At 41.6% G+C, this 25,187-nt stretch overlaps 2 protein-coding genes across 6 annotated transcripts in view; one reads left to right on the top strand and one right to left on the bottom strand.

Annotated features, from left to right (window-relative positions):
* Positions 1-12,556, bottom strand: part of LOC125281342 (serine/arginine repetitive matrix protein 1-like) — a 21,672-nt gene extending 9,116 nt beyond the window's left edge. Inside the window, exons 1-4 of the mRNA XM_057316069.1 lie at positions 12,456-12,556; positions 8,017-8,320; positions 7,647-7,748; positions 7,192-7,559 (exon numbers count right to left, since the gene is read on the bottom strand). Of these exons, the coding sequence (XP_057172052.1) occupies positions 7,192-7,559; positions 7,647-7,748; positions 8,017-8,320; positions 12,456-12,556 (875 nt within the window). The remainder of the gene's footprint in view (positions 1-7,191; positions 7,560-7,646; positions 7,749-8,016; positions 8,321-12,455) is intronic.
* Positions 7,426-25,187, top strand: part of INO80D (INO80 complex subunit D) — a 66,463-nt gene continuing 48,701 nt past the window's right edge. The window contains exons 1-2 of one of the 5 annotated variants that reach the window (XM_026492119.4): positions 7,426-7,805; positions 25,095-25,187. The gene's annotated coding sequence lies outside the window, so the exon portion shown is untranslated. The other 4 variants (XM_026492120.4, XM_048214476.2, XM_044381227.3 and 1 more) reach the window with 4 other exon arrangements.

The following is a 25,187-nucleotide window of genomic DNA, read 5'->3' as shown; positions in this document are numbered from 1 at the left end:
TCTCACAAAAATCTTCCAAGAAAATGGTAAATATGTAAATAGGGTTTTAATTAATATGCTATTTGTTTTTCAATACTTTGGAAATCTATTCTAGAGCATGGCCCCTTTTCAGTTTTCTAATGAAAGCCCGACTTTGATTCCAGTCATCTTCCATGAATTCAGAGAAAAAAGATCTAGAAATGTTCAGTTATGGAGTGGCTGTTAAGTGTCAGGTAGTACACTACATATAGTCCCATAAATCATCATATTCAAGCAGTGGTCTTAAGAATGAGGGCACTGAGGCTTGAGAGTCTAGGGAACTTGCCCATTTGTATAGCCAGTAAATAAATATTAGCTATGGGATTCACAAATGGTTTTCTGAACCCCACACTGAAACCTAACACTGTATTTGCATTTTAAAACAATTAACGAATGCTTGTCTGATAAAAGAGTTAGTTGGAAATGTTATACGTGTCAAACATTCGCTATTTCCTTTGCGGGATGGAACTTTTTGAAGGTATTTCATAATCTGGGGCGTCTGGGTGGTGCAGTCGGTTGGGTGTCCGACTCTTGGTTTCGGCTCAGGTCGTAGTCTCATGGGTCATGAGATCGAGCCCTGCACTGGGCTCCGGGCTCAGCACGGAGTTCGCTGAAGATTCTCTCTCCCTGTGCCCCTGCCCCCCAACCTCACACTCTCTCTCGAATAAAATAAATAAATCTCAAAAAAAAAAAAGATATTTCATAATCTTTCTTATGCTTCCTTGTGAGAACCATCTTTCTTCATACCTCATATTCAAACTTAAACGCGTTTCTCATTCTTTAGAATGGCTAACAAAAGAGGGTTTAACTGGTCACAGTATTCTCCTGTTGTGCATTCTGTGGGTACTCTTCCTGTACCCCATTTTATATTTAACACCTTGATTGAGTCTGAAGGACACCAAAATCTCAGCCAAACCTAAAATTCTTTATTGTAGACCATCAACTATCGGGGTATGTACATTCGAGCTCCATTCAAGCAGAGATTACTTAAAAATGAGATCTTAAGGGGCGCCTGGGTGGCACAGCGGTTAAGCGTCTGCCTTCGGCTCAGGGCGTGATCCCGGCGTGATGGGATCGAGCCCCACATCAGGCTCCTCCGCTATGAGCCTGCTTCTTCCTCTCCCACTCCCCCTGCTTGTGTTCCCTCTCCCGCTGGCTGTCTCTATCTCTGTCGAATAAATAAATAAAATCTTAAAAAAAATATATATATATAAGATCTTAAAAAAAAAAAAAAAACTACCTGGAAAAAAAAAATCAATGGACTGTATCTGTTTGAACATAGATATTTGGTATGCCAGAATCTTAGTCTTCTTTCATCTTTTTCTGTGTTGAGGTCAACTTGTGACTAGTGCTGCTAAGCCCACTGTCTTGGTAGTGTTTCAAAACAAAACAAAAACAAAACTGTATTCCCTGACCTTGAGCCATGCTGCCTGTAAGGTGTTTATTGGCAAGCAACCAAAAAGGGCAGCTGACCTTTACATGGCACTTACTACATGCCGGAGCCCCTGCCTTGGGCCTTACATACACTGTGCCACTTAATCCTTACAACGATACAGTAAGGCAGGTACTATTACTACTCTCATTTTGACAAATGAAGAAACTGAGAGGTTAAATAGCTTGCCCAGCATCACACTACCAAGCAAAGTGGTAAAGCCAGGTTCCTAAACCAGATGGCCTTGCCTGGAGATTGAGATCCTAACCACCTCATGCTCTTTTGCACAAGAGGAACACGTGTGGAAACAAACAAACAACCCCCCCAAAACTAGAAAACAACTCAGAGCATTAAAGTAAGAATAAGGTCACTGCAGACTCAGGTTGGCACCAGAAAGCTTCAGGGACAAGATTTTGAGCAAGACATCAAAGCAGAGTGGCAACAGGGGCATCAAGACAAGAATGGCCGTGACTTGCTGTGTGGGGCAAAAAACAGTATTAGCCTAATAGAAGGATGAGGTCGGATCATTTTTAGTAGACTCTTATTGACTTCTATCCCCTCATTTCTTTCTCTTTCTGGTTTTCCTCAATAAAACAAAATGCAAATACCTACTTGTAAGCTCATATAGCACCCAGACATGCATAAAACAAAAACACCAGTGTATACAGTTAAGGTAAAAAGTACAATTTCTGGTTACTGAGGTTTTCCCTCCTGCTGTACAACTGACCTTACCCTTTTATAATTTGATAATCTTCCTCACCTGAATTTGAATCAAGCTATTTGAGTTGTGTTAATAGAAACTCCTTACTGGGGCGCCTTGGGTGGTGCAACTGGGGGAAGTGACTGACTCTTATTTCGGCTGAGGGTTTGATCTCATGGGTCGTGAGATGTGGCTCTGCACTCAGCAGGAGTCTGCTCCAGATTCTCTGCCTCGATGCCCCCTCCCCGCCCCCCGCGTGCCCTCTCTCTAAAATAAATAAATCTTGGGTGCCTGGGTGGCTCAGTCAGTTAAGCAGCTGCCTTTGGCTCAGGTCAGAATCCCAGGACCCTGGGATCGAGTCCCGCATCGGGCTCCCTGCTCACTGAGGAGTCTGCTTCTCCCTCTACCCTTCCCCCTGCTTGTAATCTCTCACTCTATCTCAAATAAATAAAATCTTAAAAATAAAAAATCTTTAAAAAAATAGTAACTCCTTACTTTAAATGAATGAGAGCATTTCCCCCTTTTTTCCACCCTCACTACTGAACTCTGGCAGTCTATAACAAATACATGGCAAAGATGTTACAGTACAGGAAGTCCCAACTTACTAATGAACATGTTCCAGAACACCACTGTCGATCAGCTGTTTGGAACCTGGAATTTATTTTCCCATGGAAGTAGTGGTTAAGTTCCCAGTGGGTCTGTAAAAGCTCGCTTCACCAGGAATGCAGCAGAAATGAACACTGCAATCTTTGTGTTGACCTTTCCCTGTTATTCTGAGGGCTCTATGGATTTCTCTTCTTCCTACAATGTTTTGGCTCACCACCACTTTGGGGACAGTGTTTCATTATGAATTATAGAAAAGGTTACAATCACTTATAATTCTACTCAAATCCAATCATTAATACTGCTTTTGGGTGTTTCTTTTTACTAATCATTAAACCACAACTTTGGTTAGAGAGTTGTTTTTCCTTATTGTCGGTTGGTAGTCCACAGAACGTCCCCAGAATCCCCACAGCCTGGGCTAGGAGGTGACATTCTTCTGCTGAAAGCATGATACGGCAGTTAGATGGCACTAGGGACACATCTTGTCCCTGCTGCTGCCAGTGACCAACGGGTTCCTGGAGGGTATCTTTTGACTTCCGTGGTTTCTGGCTTGGCAACAGGTAGGAATTCCCAGGTCTCGGTGCCCCTGGGTTGGGTGTTAGAACTTGGAGATGACCTGATCGTGTTTTGACTACAGCTGAATCTATATTACAGAAATTTCATACTCAAATAACCTAAAACCATGATGTGGATGTCTGCCAAATATGCTTGTCTCAGAAACATTTTCTTGCAGGGCACGCTAACCACAATAGAACCAAATCTTTGTTTTAGATAGAAACATTACCAACAAATGTTTCCAAAACAGAAATGCTTAAAGTGAAAAAAAATTGTGTCTATGGCTATCATAACAGTGTGGTTTTGAAAACTGTGTGTACAGCCTACTTCTACCTTTCCACGTCCTTGGGGGTATTTACACTGGCTAGGGCCTCCTGATATGACGTTAGAGTCTGTCTTTGGAAATGTTAGGAAAAACATCTGTATGATTAGAGAAGGTTTATAGCCATACCCCATCGCCCCCCAAAACCCCATGTATAATTTGTATAACTATGTCTGCTGTGTCTTTTTAAACACTCGATTCTGTCTGCAAACATTTGCCAAAAAAGCATGGGTTTATTGCTTAAAGACACCTAATATATTAAACATACATAAATCTTTCATTTTAAATCCACACAATCTATGAATGAGACCTTTTAGGGATATAGGTGGTATTTTCTTAATAACTTCACTGGAAGTGTTCATAATAAGGTGATTAATTTTTACGAAGTCAAAATAATTAATACAAAATACAGATCAATTAAAGATTCTAATATAGCAAAAATATTAAGTCGAGCATTTCCTATTTCCACTAAAGACCAAACTGCTTGTGAAAAAAAAGGCACAGTAACGGAATAAGACGTGACTGCTTCAAGCATCACTTCAGTAGAACTCTGGCATTCGTGGCTGCAGGTCACTGTCATCCATTAACTAGATCTTTATAAAAAAGCATCACTCGACAACCATAGGTAGCATTTCTAGTTATGCTAGTACTTTACAACATATCCTGCAAATTTTTTTCTCTCGTAATCACAGTGCTATTTCACGGACAACTTGCATTCTTCAAAATAACAGACTTAGTTACTAGACCTCACGAAGGTGAGACAGGCCCCTGGTTGTCACTATTGAAGAGGGCTCCAATTGCTGGCTACTCAAAATTTGGTTTTGGCAGAGAGCACACAGCAGGAATCTAGCATTTCCAGATACACAACATAGAGCTGTGGTAGGCACCTCGGATATTGTAGAGCATAAGGAGAATTTTAAATCTTTTCAGAAAGTTTTAAGGCCAAGAAGGTCTACACCCCTTGAAAGTATGGACAGCTATCCCAACCATATTTAAATGAAGAAAGGAGAAAGAGGAGGAGGAGAGAAAGGAAGGAAAAATAACCGTTCGGAGCTTTGGGGGGTATTAAATGAGAGCACCTACATGAAGTGTCCAGCAAGGTTACCAAAATGCTGTAGGGGCTCAGGAGTATTAGCCAAATTTGAGTATGGAGAATTTTTTGGGGCAAAAATAGGGTTATTTAAGATTAATTATGTCAGCAGTTTGTTGTTGTTTTAAGATTTTACTTATCTATTTGAGAAAAAGAGAAAGAATGCCTGCAGGAGTGCAAGCATGAGCTGGGGGAGGGGCAGAGGGAGAGGGAGAAGAAGACTCCCCGCTGAGCAGGAAGTCTGAAGCCAGCTCGAATCCAGGACCCTGAGATCATGACCTGAGCCAAAGGCAGGCACTTAACTGACTGAGCCACCCAGGCGTCCCAATATGTCAGTAGTTTGGTTCTCACCTGCAGCTTCTAGGAATTATGGAGACACAGCACCTAATATGAGTTCAAGTATCAACTGGAATACTGACTGATCAAATTCACCAATATTGCAAACGTAGTGAGATTTCTTTCTTGGTTAGGCTGTAATTCCCCAAATCTGGGTTATTTAGCTCTGCTGGTGAATAAACATCATGGGTTATAGCCACGTACAAGTCAAGTTTTATAAAGAGATAGACATTGAAATGCTAAGTTTATGCATCATATCCCATATCTCTACCATGTAAATAGGTTTGTGGGAACAAGAGGGATTGCAAAAAAGGGTGCAGTCAGCTTAAAGTGAGCACATCTTAATTTCCTGAAAAACGCAAAGCATACCTATAAAGTCACATCATATATAAGAACAAGTTCGAAACACGTTTTTCAAGTCCACTAGGGTTCCACGTTAAGGGAAGTAATTTCCTTGTTATGACCAATGTGTTTGATCTCCAAATGTTTTTAAAAAAATTATAAATAGAACACAACTTCACAGTTGAGGTTTCCAAGTTGTAAGAATCAGTTAATATTGTTTTAATTACCTTAAGTTTTTCTTTTTTTTTTTTTTTTAAATTTTATTTATTTGAGAGTGACAGGGCAAGCGAGAGAGCACAAGCAGGGGGAGCGGCAGAGGGAGGGTGAGAGGGAGAAGGAGGCTCCCCGCCGAGCAGGGAGACTGATGTGGGGCTTGATCCCAGGACCCCGGGATCATGACCTGAGCTGAAGGCGGACACTTAACCGACTGAGCCACCCAGGCGCCCCGACTTTCGATTTTTCTACTAAAGAGAAAAAGAAAAGCCCACAAAAGAAAACTCAGACTACTCAGGTACTGTATTCAAATTTAGATGATAAAGATGGGGGTCAACATGAAAATAATAAGTATCTGATATATGCATTATCTGAACTCACTTTAACATTATGGGAATTTCTAAATTTGGAAGCTCAAAAAAAGAAAGATTTTTTTAAGTGGAGTCATCAGTTATTTCTAAGTGCTTTGCAATACATTTTAAATGAAATAAATTAAATATTCTGCTGATTCAAGGCACTAATATTACAAATCCACTCCCACTAAATTAGTCAACATACGTAAAAAACTACAACAACAACAACAACAAACTTTTAGTCCAAGATTCGAATTCATCATTCCCTGTAGAACACACAAAAAGATCCTCTGGTCATTTTCTGGTATTCTCCTCTTTCTTTGCAAAAACAGAAAACTATCTCTGGAATATATTTTCCTCCATTCAGAGTTGTGTGGGAATTGCTGCAAGGGGGCGGCACCCTTCTCTCACTACCTCAGCTTTGTGTAACTTCGATCCCACTTACCTAGTAAGCTTTGCTCATTAAAAAAAGTAGATCCGTGACATCCACTGCGATATAATAAAAGTAATTGATAGAGGCTGGCCGCACATTGGAAGTTATGAACTAACAGCATAGCAACTCTAACAAAAACACACATTTTTCCATTCTGTGACACAGAAAGTGGGGCAGCGACACGTGCAAGGCACCAAAGAGCTAAAGAACCTAATTAGAAAATAAAATATCTGGGTATAATAAGCAAAGTTTCTTAATAAGCAGTTTTAAAGAAAATCTAAAGCTGTCTTTCAAATCGATTTCCAGTTTTACAGCAACCTTTCTTCCCGGGGAGACCATAACAGAATTAGAATTCTTTCCAGAGATCTGGTCAGTTACACTTAAGTTGTATTTAACCTCTCCGTGATCTCTGCCTTTACTTGCACTGTGCAAAATAAACAGCTGTATCATTTCTTTCTGGACAGGCAATAGGTTTTATTTACATTGCTTTGAGAAAAGGAGACAAAAGACATCCCTTTACAATTGTCCTTTAGCAATCTCAGTTTTGAGGGGAATACAGAATACACATTTTTATATATAAGGCAACCTGTAAATATTCACGTAAAAACATATAAATAGACAAATGGAGATCCAGTGGCTATGAAGTCTCCTGAAGTACAAATTTATAAACTGACCACCAGACACAGAACTTGGATCTGCAATGGAGAAAAATCATGATTAGCCTGAAAAAAATTAAAATACCACTGCCACCGACACGGAAAAAAATTAAATAGAAAATAGAAAACAATAATCACCGGAAAACCTGTGTCTTGTAAAGATTTCTTTCCATCAGAAGATGCAGAAACATTTTTTCCCCGTGGTGCAAATGAAAACGTTTCTCAAGCACCCCCAGTTTCTTCCCTGCTTTTTCGCCCAGGCGCCGGTGTAGACGGCCGGTGTGGACTTTTTTCCAGAGACGAGAAGTAGAAATTTGTACTTTATCGGGAGCGGGTGCACTTTTCCCCCCGGCCCCCCTTTCCTCTGCCTCCAAGATGGTAGGAAAGTTGTCGTTTCGGAGGGCAGAGGAGCGGCTCTCTGGTGTTATGTCCTCGCAGTGCCTGTAGTGGTGCTGTAGGAGGCTGCTGCCTCTTCTTGTGCAGCCCCGGCAGCCCTGCCTTCTTGGCTGGAGAGTATATTCAGGGATTTCCCCTTAATAATCACCGACCCTGGGAGCACTTTTTAGTTTCCAAAATAAAAATATGATCCTCACCCCTCTTGCTTGACAGGGAAAGGCTCTCGCCGGAGCCCAGGGGGGAGCAGTAGCAGCGGCAGCCGAGCTTCCTAGTCCATTGCCAGCGCCTCTCACTCTGATCTGTCAGCCCGGCCGAGGGAAAAGGGGGGAAGGAGAAAAAAAAAAAGCAGCTGAAAGGTAAGCAGAGGCGGCCCCAGGCCCGGCCCACATCCCCGGGCTCCCGTAGGGCGGCGGGCAGGGCCGCGCAGGCAGGGCGGGCGGCGAGCGCGCTTACGTGAGGCCGGGGCTTCGCCGGCCCGCGTCAGGCCCCGGGCAGAGAATGAAAGGGTGAGAGGGGCCGGCGCCGGGGTGGCGGGGGCTGGGGGCCGCGGGGCCTGGGGGCGCCCACGGGCGGCGGCGGCGGGCGGACGGGGGGCCAGTCGGGGCCCGAGCCGGGCGAGCGGCGCGGCCTGCGCGGGCCGGGGTGGGGGGTGTGGGCCGGGGCTCGGGGAGGGGGGAGCCGGCTAGGCCTCGGGCCGGCGGGCCCCACAGCGGCCGCGCCCTGCCCCGGCACCCCGGGCCTCCCCGCGCCCCTCCGGCTCCCCCGGGGCCTCCGGGCGCGACGGCGGCGCTGCGGGGCCGAATTGTGCGCCGGCCGGGAGGCTCCCCCGCGGGGCGGCAGGCCCGGGTTGCCGGGACGGGGGCGTCGGGGCCTAGGAGTGGGGAATGGGCACCCGCCCGCCCCTTCCCCTTGGTCTCTCGCAGACGCCCCCCACCCCCCTCGATTCCGGTAATAGTTGAATTTATTTATCCCCCTCTGCGCTCCGGGCGGCCAGGCCGGGGCGGGGCGGGCGGCCTGGCGGGCGTGGGGTGGGGTGGAGGGGCGGTGAGGAGTCAGGTGCAGCCGCGGCCCGGAAAGTTTCCTTTTAGGCCCGAATTGGGGGTTGCCCTCGTTTCGGGGAGCCCTGGTCCTAGCGCCCGCGACCCCCGAGGGCGTGGGGGGAGAGCACTCGGCTATTTTGCAACTCTTTGCCAGTTCCTGTCCATTGAAGGTACTCCGCCCCTGTACCCCTCGCCCGCGCCCCACCCCACTCCCCGGCGAGCCCTTCCTGGGCTGCAAACTCCAGCCGGTTCCCCAGGAGCCCCCACAGGCTGGGGAGAGGGCCTTCTCTGCTCGTTTGGAAAAGTTTTCCAGGGATTTTTCTTAGCTTATTAGTTAGTGACTGGGCTTTTGCTGTGGGAAAGGGGGAGGTAAATTCAGGTGGGATTTCTACTGGGCAGGCTCTCCTCATCGCCTTTTTAGCCCTTACTCCAGAACCCGGGGGTGTTCATTTCGGATTAAGCAACCCCCCTCCTTTCCTCTCGGACTCCTTTGGGTCTCAAGCCCCGTTTTCTGGACGGTCCCCGCAGAGGCAAAGACGTAGGGAGCGGCGAGGAGACTGTCATTAGAGGGGGCTGGATTTCTGGAGCAGCCCCCAGACGGAGGAGTTTCCTGCCCTATTTGGTCAGTGTCTGGTAAATCAGACACATGAACAGAACCCAAGGGGGAGACCCCGGTCGTCAGAACGCTTGGAAGCATTAAAAATTAGGAGGAGGAAAAGGGAGAGGTGGGCAGGGCAGCTCCTGGAACAAGGTCTACAGTTGAAGGATGAATAGTTCATTTATTCTGACAATAACTATTTGGATTTATGTGATATTCTTATGTTCGACCCTAGAGATAGAAAAATGGGGATTTTAAGAAAACTTGTTATTGCCACAACTCGGAAGGGTCAGTGGAAGAGCCCTCAGGGAACTGAACATAGCTGACACAGTGTGGTTTTGGTAATTTTTTTTTTTTTCTGTGTTTAAACGGATTTAATTTTAGCTTTATTTTGGTGCCATGAGCTTTAAAAGTTGCAAAAAAAAAAAAAAAAAAGTCAAAAACTTAAAATTTCCAAATCTAGATTTCCTGGTTTTCAGGGATGGGATGTTTCCTGTGGTTACACTTAACCTCCTTCTGGTTGTTCTTTAGTATGGAAGTGGAAATGTTAATGTCCCCTGCCCCCACGACCAGCCCCTGGTGTGGGCAAGTTTGGAGGTTATTTTCCCTCTTTCACTTGTTCCCCCCCCCTTCTTTTTTTAGTGGACCTAGGGCATAATGTGCTGTGTATGTGTGTGTGTCCTGCCTGGTATCAGGCTGTAGTTCACTGGCCGAGGTGTTCCACATTCTGACCACACACCCCCCAGAGCACTGTTACCTAGTGAAAAGCTGCCACTTGCAGAGCAATAGATAACCCATGACTTGGTCTGACTTCTGTCAGGCGTGGAAGTGAGACTCCTTCTGTGATTCTTACTAAGTGTGGCTTTCTTTTCCTTTTGTCTGCCTAAAATAAAACACCTTCTGTTTCTCCACAATGATAGATATCCAGCCAGTTAGCATTTTACTTAAGGAAAACTTGGTATTTGAGGTTGTATGGATTTCATACAAAAATGCAAATTACATTTAATGGTTGTTTAACTTTATTGATGAGTTGAAATTGCGTATTGACTCAGACATTTTCATAGACTTGTGTACCCAGAATTGTTACTTCTATTATAGCTCACCCTTATTTTTAGAGCATGTTGGAAGAAATCAGTGAGTCTCTTTCCCTAGAACATTTTAGGATTTAAAAATGTTTGCCCTATAATTTGATATCTTTAAGGTATATTGTCAACTTCACATATCTAAACTTTCAAAAGCCTTATATATACAAATCCTAAAAGTTTTCTACTTTTTCCCATCCTGTCCCAAACCTACATAAATTTCCTAATCTAATCACCTCATGGGCTACTTTATCCCTGAGGGAATGGAGGATTTGATATTTTTCAAAGTTACATTTTATTTGAAACTAATAAGACTTTCAGGGTAAATACTGAATTTTAAATTGCTAAGGTAATGTATTTTTCACTATTAAATACTTAGTTTCAAAAGCAGATGTTTATTTTAATTTCTAAGTCTGAAGTAATCACATTTTATTTCCTCTGAAAGATTATGTAAGGAAATTTGTATACCCCCACCCCAGCTATTTTCCTCAGCAAATCATTTTAGAGAAATGAAATACTACTTTAGAGAAATGAAATTTTAGTTTATATGGATTTTAAAATTTCGAAGTCAGAGCACTCAAAATTAAACATGTCATTTCAAAAAAAAAAAGTGCTGACCCATTCATTCTTACCTGGGATGTTCCCCAAGGGTTCACAGCTCTCACTCTCCAGGTTTGGAACAGTAGTTATGAATAATGAGAGGTCATTTATATCTGAATACAGTTAGCAATATTGTCAGCCACGTAACACCCCATTTCTCCCTACACACACCTGGTAACTTGTGAACAATAGGTGAATAGGTGAGACTGGGTTGGAGGCAGCCAATTGTCCCTAAAGCAGATACTCTGCGGCTTATACAATGGAGTCCCATTTAAGTCCTGGTAACTTATGCTAATGCCATCCTGCCTTGCAAAACAGCAGTGGAATCTCCTTCCCACTCCTCAGGTACGGGTCTGGCCGAGTCCTCACTGGCATGGCTGATTTTACAGATAATACTTCTGGCTCTTTGGAGACACTTGCAGAGAGTACCGACTAAAGCTTCAAGTTAAAACCTCAGGCCTCCATCTTTTCCCACCTTCACTTAATATGCCGGTCTTCTTGGTTCTGATTCTTTCCCAGAAGGTGGTTTGTTCTTAAACAGCTTCTCAGTTACATTTTATTTGTAGAGTCGTATCCTGCAGTCAGACCCATTTGAACTGGGCTTTGGGTTCTGATCCCAACCCTTCCGAGGGGTGGGTTACATAATCATTGGTTTCTTTATCTGTAAAATGGAAATATAACATTTTCTGATGTAAGGATTAGATGAAATTGCCCATGTGCTTGGCTCTTAGCAGGTCCTCATTAACTATTCCCCTAACCCACCTTAACCTTTTTTTATTAAAACCATTTAAATACCATCTCTCTTATTGGCTTGTTTGGGTTTTTTTTTCTGACTAAAAGTTATATATATATATATATTCTTATAAAAGAATATGCTCATATTCATCCCACTCAGACCTATTTTCACACTCAGGAGGTAACTAACCACTGTTAACATTTTTTGTTGTGTTTTCTCTCCATGTGTGTGATTGCGTGTACACGCAACATAATCTTAGGATCTTCCATTTAACAGCGTCGTGTAGTTTAGTGTTGGCTAAGCACTTGGCGCTCTGACGTCAAGCTGGCCTCGAATCTCATGTGACTGGGACGACTTGCTTAATCTCATTAAGTCTCAGTTTCTTCATCTGTGAAAAGGGGTGATAATAATCCCTTTTCCATAGGGTTGCTGTGGCCCTTAAATGAGGAATTGCATATAGTTTATAGAATGGTGCCTGGTACATGACTTCTATATAAAATTTTCCTCTGAAGATTTTTACCGTTCTGGATATGAGATTTTTTTCAATGTGCATAAGTTCTTGTCTCCGCAGATACTACTAATACTAGTAAGTATTTGAGTACATACAGAATAGTATAATTACCCTCATGGGGCAAATAACTGTTTTTGTGCCAGTAAAAAGTTGGCAGTATATTTCTAGAAGTCTCAGCAGCTCGATGGTGGTCTAGCTGTTGAATTCTGTGAGTTGGCAGATGTAAAGGGTTGGTAAGTGCACCAGCAGGGGAAGAAAGTGGGCTTACTTATAGTTGCTTCTTAGACACTGTTGCAGTTCTCTGCCTGCTTGGGGTGTGTGCTGGGTAGCTTTGAGGAAGCCCCAGCCTGTGACTTTGGTGGGCTTACCTTGGGAGGGTGGGATGTTAACCTGAGGCATGATGGGAGTGGCTAGAACCACTGACATTTCATTCACTTACCAGATTAACTTCCTCTTGGTCACTGTGGCCTTGTGATACAAAGACACATTCTCTGCCCTTGAGGAGTTTTTAGTCTGGGGAGGGGGGAGGCTGACATTCATCGCATTGAATGATAAGGGATAGATTAGCCCAGAGGAAGAAAACCTATTTATTCTGGCCTAGGGGTAAGCCTTAAAGAGAAGGACTTTCCAGGATTTCTAGACTTTAAGGGTTTCTGCCCTAAGCGAATGGGAGGAGTTAGAAAGGCATTCCGAGAGCTGGGACCTGCTCCTATGAATAAATGCCTGAGGACAAAAGAGTATTCTGTGTTGCAAATTGTAGGAGTAGTAGGAATAGGAATAAATAGTGGGAGGGGGAGAGGTCTGCCCGTCCCGGTCCTAAGGAGTTTCTGTGGTGGGCTCCGGAGTTTGGATTCCTTTTACGTTCCCACGCAGATCCCGAAGGCCTTTGGCCAAGTAAATTATTTGAGTTTTAGAGGATCTGAGTTGTACAGGGTGGAGTGAAGGGGGGCAAGACTGGAACAGGCCAGTGAGGCAGCTGCAAAGAAGAGATGGAAGGTTTGAACTGAGGCCATGGCATTGACAGTGGAGATGGAGAGAGGTCAGTGGAGAGGCTGCTCACCGAGGTAAAGTGGTCTGCGTAGACTGGCCAGGCGGAGATCGGGGGATCATCCGCACCGGGTGACAGCTGAGGCTGTAGAAGCAGACACATTGGGCTTAGGCTGGTTCTTAATCTTCTGGGGGAATCTGTTGAACTCTGGGTTCTTCCCCAGAAGAATGCATTTATGCATGTTTACGGTTCCTGCATGTGGCTTGAAACTTGGGATCATAACTTGTAGTCTTGGGACAGATGTAGAGTGGAAGATAAAATGAAAGGCTGTAGAAATGTTTTGTTTGATTCACTGTTTGTATGTTTGTGACTTTATCACTGCCATTTCATAGATGAGGAAATAGATTGACTTGCTCAAGGTCAGGCATCTTTATTTTAACAGTTGAATGGGCTCCTGACATTTTGGGGGTAAACCTGGATTTCCACCTTTTGGAAAGTGCTAAGATTTAGAAACCTTGGGTCTGCATTTTTTTCTTCTTTTCCTTTTTTTTAAAAATCACGACAACTTGCTGGAACTGTTTTGAGGGAGCCCCCTATAGTTTGCCAGTCTATCCCTGGCCCACCCCTGTGGCGCGTTTAGGCATTTCATCTTGCATCCCTACAAACTAAGAAGAAGAAAATCTTGGGGAACATTGACATTGAAGGGTGGGAGCAAGAAAGAGGAAGCCACTGAGCTGCCAGAAAGATTTTCAAGAAAGAGAAAGTGGTCAACAGTGTCAAATGCTGCAGAGAGGTTAAGTAAGATAAGGATGGAAACGTGTCTGTGAAATTTAGCAACAAAGAGACCATTAGTTTCAGATTCTTAGAACAAAAGAACTTTGAAGACTATAGCTATAACTTAATTTTTCTTCTGGTCCTGCAATGTAGGATTTCTCTAAGGGTGGAGAATGACTGTGGCATGCATAGGAACTCAGCATTTGTTGTAAAGGATTGTTAAGCGGAGCTCATAAATGCTGAAACCAAATCAAGCATTGCTCATTGGTATTTTTCATCACAAGAATATCAGTATATAGATGCTCTATAGAACGTAAAAAATATTCTTAACTTTGGATTCTTAATATAGATTATAGGAAACAATTCTTAGTGGATTCTGTTACTCTAGCCCCAAGAAGGTGGGAGGGCCTGACTTATTGGGGAATTACCCTGTACCATTCAGAAAAGCCCTAGCAGCTGGAGAGTGCATTTCAGCGCTGCGGATTCTAGATTAAAATGATAGTATCAATAAACTACTACTTACTGCTTCTAATAGTAAAGATTAAGTGATTACTAGGTGCTGGGTACCATGCTAAGTACGGTTCATGAAATAGCTAATTTAATTCTCCTAAACAACTCAATGAGGTACATGCTGTTATAGTCCTCTCTTTACATATGCAAAAACTGGAACCTAAATAATTTGCCCAAGGTCACACACCTAGTAATCAGCCGAACCGGATTGGAGCACCATCTCTGATACCCACTAGAGCCGAAGAATGCTCTCAACTGCTCTTAGACGACCCTTACTTTCTAATGAATCAGCTAAGGAGCTCAACTAGTGTAAAGGCCATGTTTAATGTAAATTCGTTATGCAGACTTACCTGTACGGTGCTGTTTGAGCACAGTGTTCAGCACATAATAGGTACTCAGTAAGCACTTCCTTGGTTTATTTTAAAGTATTTTATTTTGAACTTCAGTCGTGCTGAGTATTTTTTGTTTTGAGGTGATAGACAATTTTTCTCCCTCATCTTTCTCTTCAGATCACATCAATGGGCAGATTTTCATCACTTCTGAGTCTAATTTTACTACTTTTCACATTGATATGTGGGATGTTAGTTTTTTGTTTTTGTTTTTTAATGAGTACACTCTACTGTTTAGTATCTCGTTACCTTTTTGAGCTCCATGAAGTTGGATTAAAACTTACTTCCAAAAAAGCTTAAAATGGGGAGAAAAAGTTTTTTAAGACCTGGAATACAACTCTGGGATAAGTAAATTTTTTTTATTGTATTAAATACATTAGAAAGCTAACATTCTGGGACTTTAGGTGGTGGATTTAAAAAAATTGTGAGCTATGTTGTTGGTCTAGCTCTTAAAAGGGGGTAGAATATAAAATTACAGATAGCAATTAGGGGGAAATGCTGTGGCAGTGAAAGGAACATGCTTCTGAAACATGAGACTCAAAAGAGCAGTAATGACATGCAGTTACCACATGGATGTGGTAGTGGCGGTCCCAAAGAGAATAATGTTCATATTTTGGTCAGATCAGTTCATGTGTTGCTGTGGGGAGACTGAGGTTGCTTTTGTTAAAAGTTTGTCTTCCTTTTCTCCCTGCTAATGTCTTATTCCCCTGTGTTTCCAAAGAAGAAACTGGAAAGGAATGATTTTATTTTCCAATTAAACTCAGCATAGAATATCAAGGAAGTTGTTTTGTTTTGTTTTTTAACATTTTATTCATTCATTTGATGGGGCGCCTGGGTGGCTCAGTCTTTAAGTGTCTGTCTTCGGCTCAGGGAGTGATCCCGGGGACCTGGGATCGAGCCCCGCATTGGGCTCCCTGCTCCGCTGGGAGCCTGCTGCTTCCTCTCCCACTCCCCCTGCTTGTGTTCCCTCTCTTGCTGGCTGTCTCTGTCTCTGTCAAATAAATAAAATCTTTAAAAAAATTTTTTTTATTCATTCTTTGAAAAAAAGAGGGCACAAGCAGGGGTAGAGGGAGATGCAGGCTTCCCGCTGAGCAGGGAGCCCAACTCTGGGCTCAAGCCCAACTCGGGGCTCAATCCCAGAACCCCGGGATCATGACCTGAGCCAAAGGCAGACGTATAACTGACTGAACCACCCAGGCATCCCTAGGAAGGCGTTTTTAAGATTTTACACCTAACCATTATTTCCTGCTCTTGAATTCCAGTATATGGATACGTTTGCTGTGGAAATATTCATTCTGTGAGACTATTCTCAGTAATGGTTAGTTTGCCTTTTGGTAATAAATAAGAGTGTATGTTCTGCTGCTGCTCTGAAGTGCTTAATTATTTGCATTCTCTTCTTTAAGGGAGCATAGATCCACTTACATTGCAAACACGTTATTTCCACAGCTGAAGGTAATATCTACAGTTGCTGTTAATAAATGGAATGTGCTTAGGATTTTTTTCTTCTTTTTTGAATACTGATCATGTGTTAAAAGTACAGGTTAGGGTATAGCTTTTCTTCTTCCTGGATTAGACCATGTGATGCTGTAAGAATTTGACTTAAGATCATGTTTCCTCTCTTTATATCTTTTTATTTATTTATTAAAAGATTTTATTTATTTGAGAGAGAGCGCGCAAGCGAGAGCACAAGAGCAGGGGCAGGGAGAGCCCGATTCAGGGCTGCATCCCAGGATGCTGGGATCATGACCGGAGCCTAAGGGAGTGACTTAACCAACTGAGCCACACCGGCATCCCAATGTATCTTTTTTTTTTTTAATTTTTTTAAATTTATTTGAGAGAGAGCATGCACAAGCCTGCAAGCACGAGCAGGGAGAGGGGCAGAGGGAAAGGGAGAAGCTGACTCCCCACCGAGTCGGTAGCCCAAGATGGGGCTCCATCCCAGGACCCTGGGATCGTGACCTGAGCCGAAGGCAGACGCTTAACCGACTGAGCCACCCAGGCGCCCCTCCTCTCTTTATCTTACAACAAATGCTGAGGAGTGAAGACTATGTGAACTTTACCTTTGGAGTTGGGGTAAAGAACTTCAGTCGTAGGAGGGTACATATAAAAAATGGGAAAAAAGGAAGGTTTTTTTCTGAAGTCTGCCTTTGTGCTTTTGTTATGATTTCTTTAATTAAAAAGAAAAATCCATTAATGTAGAGAAGACCAGATGAATAGTTGTTTCCAGTTTATAGATGAAGTGATTTTGATATTAAATAATACTCATTTAGTTGGAAGTTCGATTTTGAAGCAGAGGGCCGTTTTCCTCTAACATTTGTTACTTTTTGTGGTGTACAGAGTGAGTCTGAATACATTAGAAGACTGGAAATATTAAGTATGAAGATTAAATTGAGCATTTTTTTTTTTTTGAGAACACAAGCAGGGGGAGGGCAGAGGGAAAAGGAGAGAGAGAGTCTTGAGCAAGACTCCACGCCCAGCACAGAGCCCACTGTGGGGCTCGATCTCACAACCCTGAGATCATGGCCTGAGCCGAAATAAGAAGAGTCGGTCACTAAACTGACTGAGCCACCCAAGCGCCCCTAAATTGAGCATTTAAAAGAGGGATTTGAAAATGAAGTGTTGATTGTTCTAAAGGAAGATGGAAAGAATGATACGGAGTTGGCTTTTAGTAGGATTTGAAAATATTAAAAATCAAAGAAATGCAAAGAAAAAATGAATCACAGGTAGATAGAAAAAAATTAAGGTTGAGTAGAAGTTGTTTATAAGATGCTGAAATTAAACCCCTTTTTATAATGTCATAGAGGTGATTAGTGAGAGTTTTGACACTTGTGGCAAATACTGAAGGAGGGCAGTTGGGTAGATTAATGAATTCTTCAAGTTAGAAGTTGAATAGGCAGATTTTAATGCATTCTTAAATATATACATATATATATTTAAAGAGTTTTAAAATTTTTTTTATGAGAGAGGGCGTGTGCGAGAGAGAGAGAGACAGAGAGACAGACAGACAGAGAGACAGAGACGGAGAGCGCACGCACCTGAGCAGGGGGGAGGGGCAGAAGGATGAGCAGATTCCCCTCTGAGCAGGAAGCCTGACGGAGGCCCTGGGATCAGGGCCTGAGCTGACAGCAGTTGCTTACCCGACTCAGCCACCCAGGCACCCCTGCATTCTTACATATTTTGTAAACATTATTTGCCGAGTAGACATTGGGCGCCCCATTCTATGACGTCTGTTTTATGTTCATGAGATGTACTGGAATATTGAAAAACTTTCAAGTTTCTAAATTATACTTTCTCTTGCTGTATGACTGTGGCTATTAGAAATTATTGTATAGACCATCCTAAGTCCCAATTTAGTGATTTAAAAAAAAATTATTTCATGATCCCTGGGTGAATCTAGTAACCTTTGTTTTAGGTAGAACCCCAGGAATTAAGAGTTACTGTCACAGAAGCTATTTATGTAAGTGGTTGTATTTACTGAGCACCATTAACCTCTGGGCACCGTGCTAGGCCCTGGGATATAGTGATGAACAGAAAATTGTTCGTGCCTCTGGGAACTTTTTTAGGTGGGAAGACAACAGAAGACTAGGCAATTACAGTAGAATGTGATGATTGCCAAAACAGGGCAACATACGGAGCCTGTAACTAACTCAGCCTTCGGGAATCTGCGTGTGGCTACGACGAAGCTGGGTCCTGAAGTGCTGGCCTCAGGCTGGCCAGAGGTGGGGGACGTACAAAGAGGACAGATGTCCATTGCTCTGGGCAGAGGGTGCAGCCTCCGGATCCCAGGACCTGGAGGAGCCTGGGTGCTTGGTGCTGGGGATGAGCGCCTCCAGGCGTGTGCGTCCTTTGGAACGCATCTCGCCTCATAGACTGTATCTTCTAAAGGTGCAAATTGTGTCTTTCGTTTTTTAATTTAAGTTTTTATTTCAATTCCAGTTAACACACAGTGTTATATTGGTTAGAAATTGTGTCTTTTGCTATTATAGTTTTCACAGCTTTTGAGAAAATGATGGGCTTTTTGGAAGTGTTTAATAAACACTTGCCCTTAAAGGTAGACTCATGTGGATTTCACATAGTGAAATGAATTGAGTCAAGTTTATTAACTTCTTAAATAGCATATTGATTCTTTAAAAAATAGATGACAAATGTAATGTGTTTATTGTAAAAACTTAGACAATACGTTTGTTTTATGATTTTGGTTTTATTTTGCTATATTTTACTATACAGAATTTTAAAATATATTTCTGGCTAATGATGGTGGAGTACTGAGATCTTTGTTCTCTCTAAACCAACTAGAAATAATAAGGAGCATGAGAAACAGAAAAGCAGCTCATTCTTTGATAACTAACGAAATCTTATAACCAGAATATGTGAATTAGGGCGGGTGAGTGCAGTGAAAATTGAACCAAGGCAGAAGAATGACAGGAGAGCATGAACTCCGGCAAAGTGAGGGCACAGCCTTCTCCCTAGTGGCTGACCCACCATGGGAACAAAACCAGTAAGCCGCCTGTGTGGAATGGCAAAGTTGGTATGTACATTGGGCTCCTTGAGTGGCAAGAGGTGGGGCTGAATTACAGACTGTGCAGTCATACTATTTTTTGCAAGTTTAGAGTGGAGGAGAAACTGGCAGCAAGCAGCCTTATAGCTGCAGATCTTGGTCGACTGAAGAGAAATAAAGCTTTCATTATCATCCCCTGAAAATATGGCATGTGGGCCTCTGGGAGTTGGGGAGACGAGTTCAGCATTGAGTCAAGCTTTAAGGGAGGAGTGTTGGTGATAATCATTTTCAGAAACAGCACAGCAAGTGAAAATTATGAACAGAGTTCCCTATGGTGGGAGGTGGCGTGTGAAGTTGGGGGTGAGATATAGCTCCTCTGAGGCAGGAGTCTAAAGATGAGACACAAAAGCTCAAGAAATCAATGATAAGACTACAGGAAGAGAGATAAGAGTGAACTGATGGAACCAGGTTACAAAATAAAAGAATGTAGTCATTATAAAAATGAAGGTCACTTTCAAAGCAGCAGATATACGCTCTATAGAGCTGGGAATCATGGAGGTAAGCTTGAGAGATGTGAGGAATCCAAAATGTAAAAAAGTAAAAATTAAGACTAGAGAATAATAGATATGAAACACAGTGAACTTAGCATACCAATAATCGATACCCTGACATATAGAATCATTGAAGCAGAAAGAATTTGTTAAGACAGTGAGAGTTTTCCCACAATAGAAGACTTGAAATTTTAGAATGGCTTCTAGTCTTTAAATATAAAGACTATTGTTGGGTCAAAATAGAAAAAAAAAATTGAGCCCCCTATAAAATAAAAGAGGCTGGCTTGCCTTATAGGCTTTTCCATTCTGTAACATGTGGGAAAAAATACACAGTCACTAGATAAAAAAATATGACCCAAGAATTTTACGTCCAGGCAAGGTATAGTTTAATATCAACTGACACAGATTTCCAAGCAGAAAAACCATGGCTTAGTTCTCATTAAGTTGGTCCTGCGGGGGGGGGGGGGGGGGGGGGGGGCAGGGCTGGAGAAGAGAGGATATTATAAACTATTGAATGGAGATGAGTTGAAAACTGATTTAAAAGGATTAGTGATTAGCATTAAATAAATTTAAATGTAGAACTGATATTAATACTAATACTAATATTGTGGCAATGTAGAAATAAAAGGGAAAAATTCAGAGTCGGGATTTGGACAGATGGTTACAAAAATGAAAATTTTTCTTAAAACATGAGATCAGTCACAATAATGCTAAGTACAGCTGACCCTTCAACAACATGGTTTCAACTGTGCAGGTCCAAACTGGATTTTTTTTCTTTAAACACAGAACTGTAAATGTATTTTCCTTATGATTTTCTTTAGCTTACTTTATTATAAGAATATAGTATATAAGATGTATACACATGAAATATGTATTAATCAACTGTTTATATTATCAGTAAAGCTTCTGGTCAACAGTAGGCTCTTAGTAGCTAAGTAAGGTCAAAAGTTATACTTGGATTTTTGACTATGTAGAGTGTTGGTGCACCTAAATCCTGCATTGTTCAAGGGCCCACTATGTACTAATTTTCTTAGTGTGGAGTAAAGAGATGTTATTTAAAGGACATAGACTATAAATCTTCCAAGAAAAGAGACTATATAGTGAAATATATAATAAAAAACTAAAAGCTAAAAGGATTTAAAAAAGATAAAATTATGACAAACTATTTGTCATATAAACAAATATAAAATCATAAATTGGATAAACCCATTTGTTAGAAGAAAATGACATATTGGAGCAAAAAAGTTAAATCCATTAAGAGAGGCATCTGAAAAGGGACCAGCAAGTAATATTTTAGTGAATTTATTATTTATTTAGTGAATTTTTTAGGTGTTGTGACCATACAATCTCTTTTGCAACTACTCAGCTCTACGGTTACAGTGTGAAAGCAGCCATAGATAACATGTAAATGAATGAACAGGGCAGTGTTCCAATAGTACTGTTTACAAAAGCACGTAGTGGGCCACATTTGTCCTGAAAGCCAGTTCGCTGACCCATGATCAGAAGACTTTGAAGCAAGGGGTTAATTTAATAGCATGATACATGAAATAAGGAACAACACACCCTGGAAACAATCAGTGTTCTTTTTCAAGCATACCTGTTAGACCCCAGAGAAAATATCAGTCAAATCCAAAAAGCTGAGATATATGCAGATTATGCTCTTTATTCTTAACTAGAACTAAAGCAAAAGAAAGTATAAAACTTTGCCATCTGCGAAAGTTAAATAACCCTCGGGCCAAAGGAAGAATTGAAAACTCAAATCTAAATCAGCTCTGATAATCAGAAGTCTGTGTTAGTACCTATGGGATATGACTGAAGTAGTACTCAGAGGAAAATTCATAAATATAGATAAATTACTAAGCAAGAAAAGAACGAGACAGTAAAATAGTTCAGCCCAAGAAGTTACTAACCCCCCCCCACAAAAAATGGAAAGAAAGCAGAAAAAGGTATTAGCAAATATAAAAGCAGAAATTGATGAATTTAGAAAACATACATGGAAGTACTAATCCTAGAGATCTGGGCTTATTTATTTATTTATTTATTTAAAGATGTTGGTAACAATATTAAAAGATGAATTCCTATTGAGCCTAATCATGAACAAAGGGAGAAAACACAAATGTCACTTGTGTATGAACACACACAATATGAGAATGAATCACAGATATTTAGAAGATTAAAAGTAAGTGATCATATTGCTAATTTGTGTGCGTTAAATTTGAAACCTGATGTGCACAAAAAAGCACTATGAGGCCCAGGCAACCTTCTAAGGAACATTATAATTGCAGTGCTTTTTAACTTGTTCCAGAACACAGATAAAGGGTAAGATTTTCTAAGTTATTTTTTGAAATATTATTTGATAACATTCTGAAAAAAAATAAAAAGAACCTAAGCTCTAGACCATTTTCAAATTACAAAAATCCTAAAAAGTAGCAAATGTGATTTAGCAAAGAATAGTGGATGATGACCAAGTTCTCAGGATGAAGTATCAGGAAATCAGGAAATGCTAAATGCATCAGTATTGGGAAATACTAAATGCTGTGTTTTTAACAGTACAAAAGAATAATGATTTTCTCTCAAGAAGCTGAAAAAGAATTTGGTAGAATTAACCATTGATTTTTAGGGTTTTTTTTTTAAAGAACTTAATAAAACAGGAATACCTTGATACTTCCTTAACATAACAGGAAATAAGTCTTATGGTAAAAGTTTGCATTATTCCTACCATTGACTGTAAGCAATTCTCATTTAACAGGAATAACAGTGGTCCCCATTATTATTAACATTCCAGCAGTTCTGGCCAATTCAAATAGGAGAAAAAAATGTATAAAAACTGGAAAGAAAGGGGAAATCATTGCTCTAGATACATGGCATGTGATTGTAGATCTAGAATATGTCTTAAAAGTGAAGGTTGTCCTTCATATCCCTCTATCCCTGCCCCCAGTCGTCTTTCTATGACTTATAAAGTACCCTCGTACAGATAGATGTATTTGCCACTTTTTTCACTTTTATCCAGTGTATTTTTTTCCCAAAGTTCATACAAGTTTACTTGCACTAATTTACAAAATATTTATGGTTGACCAGGTAGATGAGCAAGCCAGAGAGAGTATAAAAATGAAACCGCGTGGAGCGTCTGTGTGCCTTAGTCGGTTAAGTGTCCTACTCTTGATTTTGGCTCAGCTCATGATCTCAGGGTTGTGAGATCGAGTTCCACATCAGGCTCTGTGCTGGGCATGGAGTCCCCCTAAGATTCTCTCTCTCCCTCCTCCTCTACCCCTCTCTCCATCTCCACAAAGAAAAGGAAAAAAGAAAGCATGGGTTTGCTTCGAAATATTTCCTGTCCTTGAACATCTAGACCGTTAGGGCAGTTAAATTTTTTTTTTTTAAAGATTTTATTTATTCGACAGAGATAGAGACAGCCAGCGAGAGAGGGACACATGCAGGGGGAGTGGGAGAGGAAGAAGCAGGCTCATAGCAGAGGAGCCTGATGTGGGGCTCGGTCCCATAACGCCGGGATCACGCCCTGAGCAGAAGGCAGATGCTTAACTGCTGTGCCACCCAGGCGCCCCCGGGCAGTTAAATTTTTAATACAACTTTTTCTCTTTGTATCCTAATAAAGTAAAAAGGGAAAGCTGTTATTTTTGGTGTTTTTTTTTTTTTTTCCCTTCGATTTTATCTTTTTATTTGTCAGAGAGAGGGATCGCTCCTTGCTGAGCAAGGAGCCCAGTGCAGGACTTGATTCCTGGACCCTGGGATCATGACCTGAGCTGAAGGCAGACGCTTAACCAGCTGAGCCACCCAGGTGCCCCGAAAGCTCTTGTGATTTACGTTGATATCTAATTAGGTTTACTCAGTAATGAATGTGATTTTTATTAACTAAGCTAATACTTCAGTTGTTTTTTCTGCTACAGTGAAATACTCAAGGACAGTACAGATTCTCTACCTTTATCACCAACAGGTAGAATGTAAGTAGTAAGAAGCATTGATATTTTTTAATAACTTCATTTGCTCAGTGCTTACTTAGTATGCACTAGGCAAGGTAGTTGGCGTGTCGCATGCTTTGTATCACTTGATCCTTGGAGCAACCTGATGATAACATAGCTACTGTTGTTATCCCTGTTTTACAGGTGAGAAAACCGAGGTATTATTTATTCAAGGTAACACTAAGTGGCAGATTTGGCAAATGTGTCTTCTGACTCCTTTAAGCATATATGTGTCTTGACATTTATGGGTGTAAGGAATTTCATATTCAGTTTTGTAAAGAAGAGTGTCGTCTTGAGTTTTTCTGTAGCTAGTAACCAAGCTATTCATCAGCCCATCTGGATGACTTGTAGATTCTGGGGAAAGTAGGTTAAACCACATGGGCCCTTCATAGTCCTGACTTAACAAATCAGTTTTCACTGTAGACCGTCTGGTGTTATAATATGTAAATGTTACTGCTGGCCCTTCTGTGTGCAGAGAGGTAGTGAATGTTATGTGGCTGCTTACTTCCATTTGTTACTAAAACTGTAAACATTTCTTCTCTTTTTTTTTTTTTTTTTAAGATTTTATTTATTAATTTGACAGAGACAGCCAGCAAGAGAGGGAACACAAGCAGGGGGAGTGGGAGAGGAAGAAGCAGGCTCCCAGCGGAGGAGCCCGATGTGGGGCTCGATCCCAGAACGCTGGGATCACGCCCTGAGCTGAAGGCAGACACCCAACGACTGTGCCACCCAGGCGCCCCGAAAAACTGCAAACATTTCTTCAGTCCTGATTGTTAAACTATTTAATGTAATTGAGCGCAACATGTAGTGTATGGCTGTGCACTGGATGGTGGAAGTGTAGTTAGGTGACTGTTCTTTGGGCTCAAGAAGTTTACAGTTTGGATGGGATAAATGTGGGGAAATAGTACAGGGAAAATGACTTCTACAACAGGAACTTGCCCCCCCTTCGTATTTCATAGAAACAGTTGTTGAAAATGGCCAAATATTTTGCCAATGTATCAAAAAATGTCAAATTTCTGAGGGACGTTTTAGGTCTATAGGTTCATTCCATTGATATTGTGAAGAGATTTGCGTTCTGAAAATAGATGTAGCGTTCAGCCACCAGTAATGAAATAAAAAGACCTGCCGCCTTACGACATTGGTTTGGTGGAAGAGCCCTGCTGCTTCGAGGTACTTACAAACATTCCCAGAGTAAAAGTTACTTCGTTCCGTTTGGAGGGCTGAGGTAACTTGGTATTTTATAATGTCTCTTACTATTTTAACATTGGGATGATGGATTACAAAGAAGAATCCATCCCACGAAGAAGGGTGATATCCTAGTAGTTCACTTCCCAGGTGAGCAAGCTTTTCGCATTTCTATTTGTTAACTAGGCCTTTTGATATTTTTGTAGACAATCTGCTTCATCTTGATTCTGCAGCATTCCAAACTGTGGTATCCTTGGGGTTCTCTTAACATTGCTATGGTGCAGAAGATTTAAAATCAG

This window comes from Ursus arctos, unplaced genomic scaffold (genome assembly GCF_023065955.2).
Source record: "Ursus arctos isolate Adak ecotype North America unplaced genomic scaffold, UrsArc2.0 scaffold_1, whole genome shotgun sequence".
Taxonomy (NCBI): domain Eukaryota; kingdom Metazoa; phylum Chordata; class Mammalia; order Carnivora; family Ursidae; genus Ursus; species Ursus arctos.
This window is presented reverse-complemented; position numbering and strand designations above follow the sequence as displayed.